The sequence below is a fragment of the Chelon labrosus genome (assembly GCF_963514085.1).
Source record: "Chelon labrosus genome assembly, chromosome: 2".
Lineage (NCBI taxonomy): Eukaryota > Metazoa > Chordata > Actinopteri > Mugiliformes > Mugilidae > Chelon > Chelon labrosus.
Window position 1 is genome coordinate 18066054 of NC_140338.1, and position 17133 is coordinate 18083186.

A 17133-nucleotide genomic window follows, 5' to 3' on the forward strand; every position below is an offset into this window, starting at 1 on the left:
AGCTGTGTACCAGTTGGTGACGTTCCTTTTTTGTTCTCTTTATAACCTCCATCTGGTTGGTGGTTTTTAGCCAGTGTTTCTCATACCAGTAGATGGATAAGATTATGATTGTGGTGAAGAAGGAAAACAGAGCACATCCTTCTCCTCACACCGCCCCCTGGTCGGATGGGGTGAGCAAGGTGTCTCACTCACTGATGCACGCTCGCTCTGAGGTCGAGTACGGGCTCAGGAACTCAGTGCAGTGGCTGGCATGGATCCAAGGGGCTGTCTTAACGACCTTGGTTGTTTCCGTGGTCAGGAGTATTTGATGAAGGCCGTCAGACTTCGGTCCTTCCAGTTAGAAAACTGTCAGTCAGTCATTCTAACTTTATCTGGTTCGATACACTGATTTCATCCTTGGCCTCTGAATCTGACTACAAGAAATGTAATCTCTGGAATTCCCGTAAGTAAAGAAATGTCCTTTGATACTTACAGTATCTTACAGTACCATTCTTTGGACAAAAGAAAACTGGATCCAAACTAACAGGGCCTAGCCACGTGAGTTTCATGTGGGCATGACCAACAGATGTTCCTAATAAGAACCTGAACTGCCCACCTGTCATTTAGAACTGAAGAAGCCACTTGGATGGGTGTGGAAACATCTTCAAGAAAAACTTTGTTCCAACTTTGTTTTTTGATGTACCATGACCTGGATGACTGAGAACCTTCATCGATATATTGATCTAGCATTGTCTCCAGATCTTTCTAATTGACGCTGGGACATACTGTCTAAATATTTCCTAGTTATGGTAGTAATAATAATAATAATAATACCTTTATTTATATAGCACCTTTAAAAACAGCGTTTACAAAGTGCTTTGACAATCAAGCATGAATAAAATACTCAGGCAAAATAAGAAAAACCAACAATACTTAGAAGACAATAAAAAACAATTTAAAAATTTCATAAACAATAACAACAATAAAATCAAATAAAACACAGTGAAATAGAATGACTTAATTCAAGTTAAAAGTTAAAAAGAAAGTTAAAAAGACAAACCTGATATAAAAATGAGTTTTAAGAAGTGATTTAAAGGAATTCACTGATTGTGCAAGCCTTATATCCTCAGTTCCAAAGTCGAGGGGCCGTAATGGCAAACGCCCGGTCACCTTTAGTTTTGAGCCTCGACCTTGGAACAGCCAGAAGGGAACCACCTGAGGACCTAAGGCTGCGGGCTGGCTCGTAAAGTGTCAGTATCTCTGATAAGTAACTTGGAGCCAGCCCCTGACGTGCCTTAAAAGTGATCAGTAAAATCTTAAAATTAATTGTAAAACGAACAGGGAGCCAGTGAAGAGAAGCTAAAATCGGTGTAATGTGCTGTCGTCTGTTAAAACCAGTAAGAAGCCTAGTCAGGTCACTGTCCCGCGACAGAAACCTACAACACACCATTAATTGCACAGATGATCTGCCATTCAAGGAAAGGTTGTTTCTGTTTTTGCAGCTGCTAGCTGGCATTGTCTCCTCCTGTTTTTTTTTTTTGTTTTTTTTAATCTCTTTACACCGTTTGCTTAAGCTTCCCGTTACCTGTCAAATTGCTTGTTTGTGGTTTGCAAACAGCACCACGGTTTATTGGGACATTTTCTTACAGTTATTGCAAACTGTCTGTTATGCAATTTAAGTTCATCCACTTTATGTGTGCCTCACAGGATTAGTTTTTTTTATATCATAATGCTTTGTGCAAGAACAAATATTGTATTATTGACCTTTTTGTCCCAATTTGATATCATTTCAGTATTTACTCATAGGAGTTGTATTATTATATCTTCATTCATTCATTTTCCGTAACCACTTTTCCTTGAGAGGGGTTGGAGTCGTCATTCGGCCAGTGGCAGGGTACACCCTGGACTGATTGCCAGTCTATCGCAGGGTTAACACAAAGAGACAATTCACGCTCACATGCACACCTACGGCCACTTTTAGAATCACCATTTAAACAAGAATGGAATATAAGAACAATTGCTGTGTATTGTAGTAGCTGTGCACTAAAAAGTTAATCTCCATGCAAGCAGTCTGTCAGTGTGAGTAACAATTAGATATCTAGATGCTGCAGTAAAAAAGGAAGTCATTCAGACCTTTAGAAAATGATTTTGGTAAAACTTTTTGCCTTGCACAACGTTACCAGGTTAAATAGGTTTGGGTTGCAGACGCTCCGCTCACTTTAACATTCAACATGTGCAATTTATCTTTTCGAAAAACCTGCATGAAAGCTTCAGAGGAAAGCTTCCTCTTCTCTGTCAGTTTGTGGTAAAAAGGTGAATCCATTGCTGTGGCGAAATGTGTTGCCAGATATGTGGCCATATTTCACCACTATGTGGCCACAATTTACCACAGAGAGACAGACAACCATTCACACTCACGTTCACACCTACGGCCAATTTAGAATCACCAATTAACCTAACAAGCATGTCTTTGGATGGTGGGAGGAAGCTGGAGTACCTGGAGAGAACCCACACAGTCACAGGGAGAACATACAAATTCCACACAGAAAGGCCCAGTCGGCCTGGATTTTTGCCTGGAACCTTCTTGCTGTGAGGCATCAGTGGTAACCACCACCACACTGTGCCGCCCCACTGAACATCAATACAGTTTAGATTCCAATAAGGAAATTCAAAGCAGACATATTTCAGTATCGTGGACATAGAATGGTTCTATGTCCACATGCAAGACGAACAAAAATATCATACTTTTGTTACTTCTATTGGAAGACTTACCATGTCTTTCATTCACTGCCCATCTGTTTTTTAGTGCTGACAAAACATCGAACTTCCTTATAAAACTAATATTATATAAATTTGCAATTATTATGTAAGTGCAAAGCATATAAATGCGGCCTTCGTTACAGGAAGAGTTTTTTTTTTTTTTGCAGTGCAAAACATTTCACATTTCACATCTGACTTGAACATGATCTGAGGCCTTAATTACAGGAAGAACTCCTCTCTGAGGCTTCATCCCATCACCAAGTTGCACATATTGATAATTGTGTTGCTAGTGTTGCTATTTTCCTACCCTTGCTTGTCAATGTTGTGTGTAGTGTCGTGCAAGTTCACACTAAACAATAACTAGTTCAATCAGTGAGTTTGAACTAAGTTTATAGAACAGTACGTCCATTTTTTCCGTGCTTCTGTGCTGCTTTTCTGAATAACCACTGACTGTATATACTAGGAGATAACTCAGATGTTTGTGTGGATCAGCTGCTTCTGCGGTGCCAGAGGCGGCTTCTCTTTCAGCTGCACCAGTCGTGCTGTATGTCGTAAAACTTATTTTTCTTTTTTATCCTGAACGGGGGTGAGAGTCGTTTTTTCCCTCGCGCTCATTGAATGCGTTCACGCACAACACTGGTTGTGTACAGAAATTCTGCTGTATGTACAGCAGAATTTCTCAACTGAGTTTAATGAAGAATGCTCAATATATTTATTCATTTATTTTCATTTGCACATCATTAGTATTTATGGAGCCACCTTTCATCTCTCTGAGTAGTCATACCTGACGAATATCCCATGCTCACATTTACCAATCAATATAATACATTAGATTTTGGCATTTGGGGCACCATCAATATGTTTTGGTGTACCTATTTCTAAACACAGCTTGGAAAAGTCTTGCGGGATTTATGATGATTGGACAAATTGTCAAATTGTCAAACTTTGGCCAGTTTCCTGCTAAGCTCTGCCTTTTATGAAGATGTTTTGGTTATCAGAAAACATGCTTTTGGACTAAAACACAACCACAACAATCCTATGATTCTTGTGTCCAGATTTATTGGAAAATAAATCGGTTCCAAGTAGAACTAGAATTGTCTAGTTAAGTCCTCCAGTGCTGCATATAACATTTGGGGATGATACAGGTAAAAATCATTGGTCATTGTAGGCAATGGCGCAAGAGGCTCCAGGTATTTACCATGCTATATGATGCATTTTGATTTCTGTTATGCTGCTGCTGTTTATGATTAAATCTAAAACTGTTCAGGTGAAGGTGTGGTTTGTGGTTGCTTGCTGACTTTTATGGCGTCACCTCTCAAACGGTGCAAAGGAAATGTACCCTGTCAGTCATTAGTTGCCTCATCATCCTGTGGTTTTTGAGCTGTTGTAATTGTCCACACACGTACAACATTCCTTCAGCAGAGCTGACTGGATACTCCCAGAACACTTGGAGTATAAAAAGAGAAATCAGCTGCGATTAGTTCCATCACCAGAGCAGTCCTTCAGAGGAGCTACTCGGTGTCATTAACAAAGGTAAGAGGCATATTTTTGAGAGGATTTCAGTTAGTCAGTGGACTGCAATTGTTTCTGTATTTTAAATGTTCATCAGATGACATCAGACCGAACAGATGCTAATGAGGATAATTGGTGTAATTCTCTCGTCATCAGGACTCTTTTCCACTTCAGAGACTGAAAATGGTGGATTACAAAGTGACTGTCTCCACTACTGACCTTCCCACTGCCACCACTTTTAACAATGTCTTCATTAAGCTTGTGGGCACAGACGGGGAGAGCCAACGCAAATGGCTGATAAGCCTGAAAGGAGCTTCATCCTTCTACAAAGGAGCTGTAAGTCCAATTCAGTTCAATTTTACTTATATAGTGTCAATAACAATACAAATCGCTTTACAAAACCCGGCCTGAAACCCCCAGAGCAAGCCAGGAAGAAACTTTGAGCAGAACCCAGCTCATATGGAGGGACCCATCTGCCTGAGGCCAGCCAGGTAGAGACAGAAAAGAGAGAAGAGAACAGCATGAGAAACGACATAAACATAAAGCGTACATGTGGAATCTCATGATACAAATACAACATACAGCTGATGATGATGATGACAGTTTGAGAATGTAAGAGGAAGCATAGGCAGTTTGGAGAATTGTTCATTCAGGTAGGAGTGCATAACTGCAGGAGGTAATGAAGACTGGGCAGGCTGATGAGACCATGACAACAGATGTAGTATGGAGCTCCACAGGAAACACACAACTCCAGGCCAGACACACTCTCAAGAAGATGGAGGAGGAGGAGGGGGGAGAGGGACACACAGCAGTTAACATGCTATACAGTAATAGCACAGAATTGCATGACTAGTAGTAGATAAGAAATTAGAGGACAAGAGTTCGGTGCCAGAGAAAAGAAAGAGGAGGATGCGAGTCCAGTGACTCCATCTCCTGATGTCGTGATTTTAATCTATTGCATGCTTCCTTTGCTTTGCCTATGTGAGACGATAGACATGTTAAATACTGATTTAAAGGAAATGATGAAAACACTTGATATGTCACACTCATGTTTAACCAATATTCAGAAACCTTGTATTATATTTATTTTCTAATCTGCGTGCTGATTATACACATCTGTTCTTGAAATGCATTTCAAAGCAATTGGTTGTTTATCTAGGTGTCGAGTTTTACCGTGTCCTGCCCCAACTCCCTGGGAAAGTTGGTGTTGATAGAGATAGACAAACAGCCCCTCCTACTGTTCCCGATGGACTCTTGGTTTCCTGCCAAAGTGGAGGTGAAATCCCCAGAGGGACACACCTACCACTTCCCCGTCTACCGCTGGATCACTGACAGCAAGGTGCACCGTTTCAGAGAGGCAACAGGTTTGTGGAAGTTTTGTTGTCTGGAATGCTGTGAATGACTAACCACAGGCAGATTCTGCAGAATACACCACCTGGAGGCTGGAGCAAACTCCCAACATACTGCAGTTGTCAACCATTTTAAATGTCGCTGCTGTTCTTCATTTTCTTTTAAGCTCTGACAATCCTTGAAGACAAGCATCATCTTGGCCAGTACAGTCGGCAGCAGGAGCTTAAAGAGCGAGAGGAAGACTACCGGTGAGAGATCAGAACGTACTCATTTAAGCAAACCTTTACCACCTTGGGTGAATACTCCGATCAGCCACAACATTGAAACCACAGGAGACAGGAGAAATAAATAACACTGACCATCTTGTGATAATACAATGTTCTGCTGGGAGACTTTTGTACCTGGCATTCATGTGGATGTTACTTAGACATGTACCACCCACCTACACCAGACCAGGCACCCCCACCCCATAGCAATGACACTCCTTGATGGCAGCAGCCATCCCCAGCAGGATGCAGCCTGACACAGGCACACACACAAACACGGTTTAGGAACAACTAAAAAAAACATGAAGAACATCACAAGGTGTTGACCTGGCCTCCAAATTCACTAGATCCCAAACTGATCAAGTATCTGTGGGATGCACTGGAACAAGCCTGATCCACAGAGGTCCCTCACCTCAGACCATATGACCCAAAGGCCCCCACTAACAACATCTAGCTGCCAGACACCTCAGGACACTTGATGAGTCAGAACTGTTCAGGAGGCACAAGGGAGACCTGCACAATATTGGGATAGTAGTCAAAATGTTATGACTGATGGCCGGTGTATACAGTATATTAATGAACTATGGACATAGGACTGCCAGAATCAGATTAAAATACAGAATAAGTTGCACAATTCAAGTGTTTTTTTTTTTTTCTGTTTTCCAGCTGGGATGTTTATGTAGAGGGAATACCTCACGCCATAAAAGCAGAAAACCCTCTTTCGCTGCCTTGTGAGGTCCGCTTCTCCTTCACCAAGACTACGGAGTTTCTCTTCACGGCAGCCACGGGGTGAATTCCTCAGATTCTCTCTGATATCTGTTTACCAAAGCTAAACGATTTAAAGCATCACAATAAAATGACTGTTTTAATTTTCTAGACTGACAGAGCTGAAACTGAAGGGACTGTCTGATTCTAAGGAGAAGTGGACTAATCTTGAAGATATCGAGCGAGTCTTTTGCTGCAAACGGACTGAGATATCAGGTACTGCACTGTGAACTGTTACTCTGTGAACACAAACCGAATCCAGGTCAAATTAAACATTGTAACATACTGTACCATATCAGTCCCTGAATTGGAACGAAATACCGGTTTGGAAGCTCCCTGACAATACATTAACTCACCGCTCACCTCCATCATTTCTGTAACATCTGCAAACATGCCACAACTCATGAATGATGAGGTTGTGAACACCACGAGAAGGGGCTTTATCAAAACATGGAGCTTTTCCAGTTTTAGAAGATGGATGACAAGACCCAAACCACTGTATCTGTAACCTATTTATATTCCTCTCTCATATGCAGTCAGAAATCATGGTAACAACAGTAGCAGGACAGGATTTTGTGGTTCAGTGTTTTCAATACAGTGAAGTTCTGTTTTGTTCCTTTAATAGACTATGTCCAGGAACATTGGAAAGAGGATGCTTTCTTCGGCTACCAGATGCTCAATGGTTCCAACCCCATATTGATCCAACGCTGTACAGTCCTACCCAAAAACTTTCCTGTCACTGATTGTATGGTCAGCCTCCAGGGTCAGAGTAGCTTGAAAGATGAAATGAAGGTGATTGTCTCATACATCTGGGAAAAAAAAAAAAATCCTTGAATCTAGCTGCCGAATGTGTTGACATGTTCACATTGCAAGTGTAATATCGAAACTGTGTGCACAGGAGTCAAATCATTTTGTCATTTTTACCGGAACTCCAAACAGAAAGGGAACATATTCCTGTGTGACTACAAGCGTATGGATGGACTGCAACCAAACACCATCAATGGGAAGAAGCAGTATTTAGAGGCTCCCCTTGTCCTGCTCCACAAAACACCTGATGATAAGATGATGCCAATCGCTATTCAGGTGAGATTCTCTGCAAATGCCTTAGTCACTGTTAATTGTTCGTCCTTTAATGTTATGTCACTGTCTGTATCTTTTACCACAGGTGCATCTCCATTTTCACCCATTTTGTTATTAACAAGTTCAAGACTATGTCACTGTTCCTTTTCTGTCCATCGCCACATAAAGTCCACCTAAATGATTTGGTTGGCCTTGTAGATCTTTGCTGGACCATAATCAGTTCCCAGTGGAGGGGTTCCAGACAAACTTTCCGCTACAAAAAATTGGTAGACAAGAAAGCTGGTCTGGGTTTCAAGCTAAGCAGCTACAATGACAGTGAATCTCGACGGCAGACATAAATCATTTTCATTTTGTTAAGTAAAATCTTCTCAGTTAATTTCTTTCCATTCACGCTGTATCAAAGTTTGATGTTCTGAAACTGTGACAAAGACATTTTTTTTTCATCAGTAGGCTGAGACACTCACAGCCCAGGGTAAGTGATTCCTCTTTCAGTATGGTGTGACATGAAATAAATGCCATACGTACACACAGGAATATTACTTACTTAGTACAAACGTCATAATTTTGTCATTGAAATGGTCAGTCAGCTGTTTCTCTTTTCCCTTTTCCACGCAAGAACCAATGTATTCAAAACTCTGAGCTGATTTAACTTGATTTTGTCCTCTGACCTCAGTTACCCATACAGAGGACCAAACATTCAAACTTCTTATTACTGACTACCACTAGTAATGGACTGAATGTACTTAATGAACCACACTCTCATTCCTTCTCCTGTAGCTGAAGCAGACTCCAGGACCTGACAACCCCATCTTCCTTCCTACTGACTCTGAGTACGACTGGTTGATGGCAAAGATTTTCGTGAGGAGTGCAGATTTCAATGAGCACCAACTCAACACTCACCTGCTGCGAACTCACCTGCTGGCTGAGGTTTTTGCAGTGTCACTGCTGCGCAACATTCCCATGGTGCATCCTCTGTACAAGGTAACTGAGGCTGAGGAACCAATGGTGTACATATACTGGAAAAAGCACATGTACACAAAATAAAATAACAAGTCATTGTGTACTAAAAGATTTTCCTCTTTACCTCAGCTTCTCGTGCCTCACACTCGGTACACTCTCCAGATCAACTACTTAGCTCGACTTCTTCTAATATCCGAAACTGGAGTTTTCACTCAGGTATGAAAAGACAGTTACCCAAACAATGTTTTCTTGTTCAGAGTAATGTGTAGTGTTTGTCTCTAACTGTGGTTTGACTGTTCCACAGTTTGCATCCTCTGGGGGTGAGGCAATGATCACCATCTTGAAGCGATCACTGTCCTCAATAACCTACAGCTCCCTCTGTATACCAGATGACATAGCTGAGCGTGGACTGGAAGCTGTGCCAAACTTCTACTATAGAGATGATGGGCTGAAGCTTTGGGATATCATCCACAGGTACTACACGCAGTTTCCATTTTGCTTTAGTTTTACTAACTACTATGATTATAATGCAAATTCTAAGACGTCTTAATTACTTTTCCATGCTGTACTCACAGGACTTATGAAATGTTTTTTCAGTTACTCAGTTGCACAATTTTCCTTTTTTTATGCACAGAATGTTTTTAAACTGCCACTGTGCAAAGCAGGATTGCATGAAATAGATGAATAAGACAGGCTAGTTCATTTTTTTATGAAAATTTTTAAAGCTCACTGGGTCCCTCAGGCCCTCACTCATGTGGTATGAGCACCATTTCACTCAGGATTCACTTGGGGTGCTCCCACTTCTATGTGGTTAAGGTACTGACCAATGTGAATGGTGTGAGTGCATCCTCCCACTGTGACTATCAAATAAAATCAAGTATTATTTATTTTTTAAATAAATATGTTGAAATAAAAATGCTTTACACATAATCGCTCACTTAAGTAATCCTGGAGTCTACAGTGTATACTACAAGTGTTTCACAGAATGTGTCCCTATCTCTCAAGGTTTGTGCAGGGAGTGCTCAGCTACTACTACAAGACTGACAGTGATGTCCAGCAAGACTCTGAACTACAGACGTGGGTTAAAGACATTTTTGAACACGGATTCCTTTCCCAAGAAGGCAGAGGTGGGCATTAAAGAAAATCTCAAACTGTGTGATAATGAGGAAATTGCCGAAGTCTCAGATGTAGTTGTGGGATTTGCTGAAGGTTCTTAACATTGTTGTGCTGTCTGGGTTGACAGCCATTAGAACAATGCATTGACCCCAGGGCTAGTGCCATTCTTGTCTCTAGTGGTTCCCATTCTTAAGAACGTGAATAGACGGGTGTGTGCCAATTACAGGTGTATCACGCTCCTAAGCCTTCCCGGTGAATGTTATGCCAGGGTAGGTTAAGACCAACTGCCAAGCCTTGGCTGAGGCCAGATGGAGACGACTTCTTGGGCACAGGAACTAGGCAGGAGGTCTTACAGAGAAGCGGCACCCTCTCCAGGCTGAGGCTTAGAGCTAAACCTGTCGAAGAAGGTGTTAAGCTCGTTCGCATGCTCCAAGTTTCCTCTTGTTGTTCAGCAGAGTCCTCAGGTCGCTAGTAATCCATGGCTTGTTGTTGGCGTAACAACGAGCAGTCCGGGGTGTTATGACGATATTCTCACAGAATTTAATGTATTCCATAATGCAGTCCGCCATGCTGCTGATGTCTTGCCCATGAGGCTGGCAGAGTGCCTCCCAGTGAGTGTACTCAAAGCAGTCCTGCAGGGCCTCCTGTGTCCACCTCCTTACAGTCTTTTTGGACACAAGCTGCCGTTGAAGAAGAGGGACATACTTAGGAGTTGTCTATATAAGTATCTATATAAGTGCTCACACATGTATGTTTGCACCCTATATGTACACGTATAGATGCAATAAGTGTGTATGTACCAAGACTATATGCAGAGTGTTTATGCATGAATGTAGATGCATATGCGAACAGAACAAATAGCAGAGATTAGGCTTATTCACCTTGCTCAGAGTAGACCCACGTAATCCGGTTTATTCTTTCTAACCAACAGGAATTCCACAGTGCTTGACCACTGTGGTGGAGCTGGTCAAGTTCGTTACCATGGTGATCTTCACCGGCTCAGTGCAGCACTCAGCCGTCAACTCTGGACAGGTGAACCCTTGTAATTTATTGAGATAATAAATATAACAACATACACTTACCAAATGCTAACTGACTGACAATAACAATTGGTCATATTCTTAATTACCTTCGCCAATGAGCAGCAACCTCTGAGTACAACTTATTCTGGTGGGATTTTTATTAGTTGTTTTTCTGACATTTGTACATAAACCAAGAACAGATTACTACAGATGAAGTGTTGACATGAGGTTGTGTAGACATTTTTTCATAACCACAAACGTTTAACTCTCACGGCGGTGCAAGAGGTAAGGTCAGGGCAAGAAACTCATCAGCTGAATTTACTCTGTTTGTTGAAACATTTCAATGTGGACCAAGTAAAATTACTGACTGACTGGTAAACTGACGTTTGTATCCCTTGAGCCAAATCACTAATGATACTTAAATCATGCTGCTTTAAAGATGTTGCTTTTTGGAGATATAAAAGCATAATAAAAATAATAACAGTCAAGGTGCCACTGCATATGCTTCAGAACTTTAAACTCAGTTATTCATTGCCTTTTTATTAAATGCAGTATGATTACGGTGGCTGGATGCCCAACACTCCCATCTCCCTCCAACTTCCTCCACCAACCAAAAAGGGGACATCAAGTGAGGCCACGATGCTGGCAACATTCCCTGATGTCAACACAACAGTTCAGGGCATGTCCACCATGTGGCTGCTCAGCAAGCAGTCCAGTGACTTCGTAAGAGGCCACAACTTCATGTTATCATTGTTTCCATAACGTGTAATTTTCAGCTGAAGGATTAAAACTAAATGTTTGGTTGGTCTCATCAGGTCCCTCTTGGCCGTTACCCGGAGGAGCACTTCTGTGAGGAGATTCCCAAAAAGATGATAAAGAAGTTCCAGGGAGAACTTGAGGTGCTGAGTGCAGCCATCAAAGTCAGGAACAAGAGTTTGGATGTGCCTTACACATACATGGATCCAGACCTGGTGGAAAATAGTGTGGCCATTTAAATACTAGGAGGTGGGGATTCCTCATACAGTTTTTGTTAATGTGAAGCCAAATTCAGCTTCACACTGACAAAAAGACCCAGGGCATTAACTGTATATGCTAATAAAAAGAGACTAATGACTAATGGTTTTTTGATCCTTGTACACAGCCTTACTGATTTGTAAAATTGATTGTTGAAGAGGTCAGTCACACAACAGCAGATTTAACAAAGGCTGACCCTGAGACCAAACACTGCATTATGTCCAAATGACCTTAATAAAGATCTCATGGATGGTGATAACATACAGTGTGACTACCACATTCATTATTAGATTATTATTAAGTTTATTTCTGATACAAATTCGTCCATTTGTTTTTTTAATATCTTCCCTGAAGCACGTGCGGAAGTCTGAGAGGTCTTTTTTCAATTCAGCCTGGAGCTCTGCTTTTCTGCTATATAGTCATAACTTCACTCACCGCCATACAGATTGAATCCAAGTTTCGATATCTCTGCAGCCTCCATCTTGTTTTGGAGTTTCACAAGCTTCAGCCTCCCTCTCAGATTCTCTTTCAAACTTACTACGTAGTCCACATCCTTCTTTCTTGCCTTTGTCCCCATTCATCATCGAAGTGAAATGTAATTTCTTTGATTGTGTGTAGTATTAATGAGTAAAGATAGTTGAATTTAAGGCCGATGCCCAGAGCTCAGTTACTATGCTGCCATGCCATGTAGCACGCCACCGGAAGTCCTAGCAACAGGATCCTTAATGAGTGATCAGTCAACGTTAAATTCGTTGAGAAGAGATTTATTTTTTCTTTCATTGAGAATATGGTTGATAACACTCTAGAGTGCTCCCATATTGTTTTTACTCTCAGTCAGTTTGGTACTAAAGTACTGTCCATAATCTCCTTTACAGAGGTCATGAGCAAAATTGGAAGATGATCTGATATGCCTATACGGATACCTAAACGGATCCCCGAGTTCATTTTATCAAATACATTAGTGAAGATGTTGTCAATCAGTGTGGCTGAAGTTTCAGTCACTCTGGTTGACTTGGAAATCACAGGATGAAAACAATGTGAGAACATTATGTCCAAAAATGAATTAACCTGGTTCTTTTTAACAGAATTCATGATATCAATATTAAAATCTCCCATAATATAACAGTTCTTCCTTTCCTTAGATAGTATATCAAGCACATCTGTCAGGTTAGAACTGAAGTCACTTATGCTCAAACTTGGTGGCCTATAGATACATCCAATTATGACATGATCACTTGTTTCAATGAAAACACTCTCTCCAGAGGTGGCCACAAAGCATTTTTCTAAATCATGTCTCTCTTTGTAATCCAGACTAGTATTAATATACAGTGATACACCCCCACCCACTTTATCTACATCCACATGGTTAAAATGATCAATACTATAGATTTCAGCATTTTCATTGTTCAACCATCCCAATTGCAGAGAAAGTGTAATTAAGGTTAGAGAGTTAGAGTGTGAGTAAGTCAAAGTTTTTCAGGATACTGCGTGCATTAATACGCATAAAGGAAATGTCATCTTTCTTTTTAAATTGGCCACTAATAGATTTAAAAGCATCATCTAAGTGTGTTAACAAGCTCGGCATCATCAGTGTGACTAAAAGGAAACTGGTCCATGTGTGTCATGATAAAATTGAATAAGATGACAGCAAACAGATTTTCCTAAGAAGGTAATTACTTAGAATGACTAACTTTTAGGTTTGATGATGAGACGGTCGTAACTGCTGATGGTGTGGTCCCCCTTCGCTCTGGCCTCCTTCGTAGCAGGGATGAGCTCTACCCTTTTCTTGCGGAGAAGGTCAGAGAATCCTCATTGATGTAGATGTTGGTGTTCTTGAGGTGGGCTCTGGCCTTGGAGAGAATGAGATCTCTGTCCTTAAATCTCAGTAGTTTTACTGCCACTGGTCTGGGTTTGTCGACATTCTGTAAGAACTTCCCATTTCAATGAGCCCGCTCAGTTTCCATGGCTTTGGAGTCCAGCTTGAGTTTGCTTGTCAACATGACCTTACTTTCATTATCAGCCCATGTTTCAGTTGCAGAATCTGGGCCTAAGCCTTCTGTAATAATGTTATTTCTGCAGCTTAGATTGTCCAAGTAATCCACCTTGGCAAGACAACTGTTTTGTGGGAGGGCTTGTTTCTGAGATAAAAGAGCATTTTGTATTTCTGTTTCTAAGGATTTGAGCTTTTCCTTAGTTAGCTTCAGGTCATCAACCTTGTTTTTCAGATCTTGGACTTCCCTAACAAGCTCATCAATCCGCTTATTGGCAGAATCTAGCACAATCTGGGTGAAGGACTTAAAACTTGCCTCCATTCGATCAAGCATGTATTCATAAAATGAGTTTTGCTGATCAAGCGCTTCCTGTAGTACCCCCCAGGTCACAAACTCTTCCTCATTTAGTGCTTTCTTACTTGTTTGTGTTGAGCAAGTTGCCATTATTCACCTGCCTTTCTGTAGTTCACCTGTGTGTCTATCTACAGTTCACCTGTCTGTCTGTCTCGGCGGTCACGTTAACCCAATATTTTCCGTCATTGACCGTTTTTTTAAAAAATCTGAAGGCAATCCGTTTTTTTCCGTGTTACTCAATATTAATTAAAAAATGAATGAAAATTAAATGCTGTTGAATATGTCACTATTCTCATTTTTTTTTAAAAAATTAAAATTAAAGTGACGGGTAAAAATGGATAATGACAGGATTTTTATGATCCTGTCAGTCAAAACGACAGACAAAGAAAAAGTCTAGCGCAACCACTGTCTATTTCACCTGTCAGTCTGTAGTTCACCTGTCTGTCTGTCCGTCTGTAGTCTGCCTGTCTGTTTGTAGTTCACGGGGCTCCTATTGAACCGCAACTTCCAAACCTCAGTGTGTAGCAGTTGTTCTGAACGAGCAGCGAACCAGCTAGCGTTAGCTCAGCGCTACAGCAGCAAATCCTCCATCTAGTTGCTGCTGCTGGTTTCACAAGGTTTAACATCAAAGTCCACTCTTTTTCCTCTCACGAAGAAGAAATTTTTGTTGCTCCGACGGATTGTCCGTCGTTGCTAGCCATTGCTGTTGTGAAATATGTTGTCATATTTCACCACTATGTGGCAAATTTTACCACAGAGAGACAGACAACCATTCACACTCACATGAACACCTACGGCCACTTTAGAATCACCGGTTAACCTAACCAGCATGTCTTTGGACGGTGGGAGGAAGCTGGAGTACCCGGAGAGAACCCACGCAGACACAGGGAGAACATGCAAACTCCACTCAGAAAGGCCCTGTCAGCCTGGATTTGAACCTGGAACCATTCTTGCTGTGAGGCATCAGTGCTAACCACCACCACACTGTGCCTCCCCACTGAACATCAATACAGTTTATATTCCAATAAGGAAATTCAAAGCAGACATGTTTGTGTCATAAACCACTGAAAATCAATATACTTTTTGTTAGAAAAAGGTCAAAGAACTTCAGCCAAGCTCTTCCTTTTGATGTTTTGATTATCAGCAGACGTGTTAAAGGACTAAATAGCTTAGTCACCTTCTATTGCAACACAGACACAACAATCTTATGATTGTTGTGTCATGAACTACTGAACATCAGTACAGTTTATATACCAATAAGGAATTTTTTTTTTATTTTTTTATGGAGATGTTGTGGTTATCCTGAGACATGTGTCATAAACTACTGAACATCCATATAGTTTATATGCCAATAAAGCAATTCAAATTTTTACACTGTACTAATAACTATTTATGACAATTTGTGGTAAAATGCAATAGATGAGTCCACCTAGTTCCAGTTCTTCTACTGTGAACTTTTGTTAAACAAAGCTAACTAAGTCTAACCAAATATTCTTCTAATTTACAAACTTAATGTAAATACAGAATGATCTCCACTTGTTCAAACACAACAGAACTGCGGTGCATTTGTTCTGAAACTGTAACTTTGAGAGCTTCTGTATTTTCATTAAAACAGAGAAATTAGATTTATTTTATAAGTGCAAATTTATATAAATGGGGCCTTTGTTGCCGGAAGAGTTTTTTGTTGGAGTGCAAAAACGTTTCACATTATTAGTCAATCTGACTTGAACGTGATTTGAGGCCTTAATTACAAGAAGAACTCCCATCTGAGGCTTCATCCCATCACCAGGTTACTCTTTACAATTTTAATTGCAATGCCAGAATATCATGACTGAAGTACAGCTTGAAGTGTGAACCAGAATGTGGTAGGTCAGACAGATAGATAGATAGATAGATAGATACTTTATTGATCCCGAGGGAAATTCATGTGCACATACAGATAATTGTGTTGCTAATGTGTTGCTATTTTCCTTTATTGGATGCTTATCAATGTTGTGTGTAGTGTTGTGCAAGTTCACACTAAGCAATAACTTGTTCAAAGTTCAGTTCACACAGACAAAAGTGAACTAGTTCAAGTTCATATGATGAAATGTTTTTCTCCAGAATCTGTGGTGCTTTTCTGAATAACCACTAACTGTATATACTAGGAAATAACTCAAATGTTTGTGTGGATCAGCTGCTTCTGCAGTGCTGGAGACGGCTTGTAGTTGCACCAGTCATTCTGTATGCTGTAAATCACACGTCGGCTGACAGCTGTCGTAACCTTTTTTTTCTTTTTGTTCCCTCAACGGGGGTCAGCGTTGTTATTTCCTCACGTTCGTTCATGCACAACACTGGTTGTGTATGTACAGCAGAATTTCTCAACTGAGTTAAATGAAGAATGCTCAATATATTTATTCATTTATTTTCATTTGCACATCATTAGTATTTATGGAGCCACCTTTCATCTCTCTTAGTAGTTCCAGCAGAAGAAAGGAATAAAACAATGATGAATATCCCATGCTCACACTTACCAATCAATATAATACATTAGATTTTGGCATTTGGGGCACCATCAATATGTTTTGGTGTACCTATTTCTAAACACAGCTTGTAAAAATCTAGCAGGATTTACGATAATTGGACACAAACAGCTTTGGCCAGTTTCCTGCTAAGCTCTGCCTTTTATGGAGATGTTTTAGTTATCAGCAAACATGCTTTTGGACTAAATACCTTCTATTGCAACACAACCACAACAATCCTTTGACTCTTGTGTCCAGATTTATTGGAGAATAAGTCGGATCCAAGTAGATCTAGAATTGTCTAGTTAAGTCCTCCAGTGCTGCATATAACTTTTGGGGACGATACAGGAAAAAATCCGAAAGGTCATTGTAGGCAATGGCACAAGAGGCTCCAGGTATTTACCATGCTATATGATGCATTTTGATTTCTGTTATGCAGCTGCTGTTCAGGTGAAGGTGTGGT

The 17133-nt window shown here is 40.7% G+C and overlaps 1 protein-coding gene across 1 annotated transcript; it reads left to right on the forward strand.

Moving 5' to 3' along the window:
* Positions 1–4242: 4242 nt before the first annotated feature.
* LOC311497122 (polyunsaturated fatty acid lipoxygenase ALOX15B-like) lies at positions 4243–12536 on the forward strand. Its single transcript, XM_084557272.1, has 15 exons — positions 4243–4272; positions 4408–4587; positions 5411–5615; positions 5768–5849; positions 6534–6656; positions 6745–6848; positions 7258–7424; positions 7572–7715; positions 8490–8693; positions 8802–8888; positions 8977–9146; positions 9678–9799; positions 10720–10820; positions 11363–11533; positions 11626–12536. The coding sequence occupies exons 2-15, from the start codon at positions 4435–4437 to the stop codon at positions 11803–11805; spliced, it is 2013 nt and encodes a 670-aa protein (XP_084413398.1). The 5' UTR covers positions 4243–4272; positions 4408–4434; the 3' UTR covers positions 11806–12536.
* The last annotated feature ends 4597 nt before the right edge of the window (positions 12537–17133 follow it).

Bases quoted from the DNA above. Each gene is read 5' to 3' on its own strand.
- LOC311497122 (XM_084557272.1), top strand. From the start codon at position 4,435: ATGGTGGATTACAAAGTGACTGTCTCCACTACTGACCTTCCCACTGCC. The intron at 6,657-6,744 runs GTGAATTCCTCA...TTAATTTTCTAG, and splicing joins CTCTTCACGGCAGCCACGGG to ACTGACAGAGCTGAAACTGA. The intron at 10,821-11,362 runs GTGAACCCTTGT...TATTAAATGCAG, and splicing joins CAGCCGTCAACTCTGGACAG to TATGATTACGGTGGCTGGAT.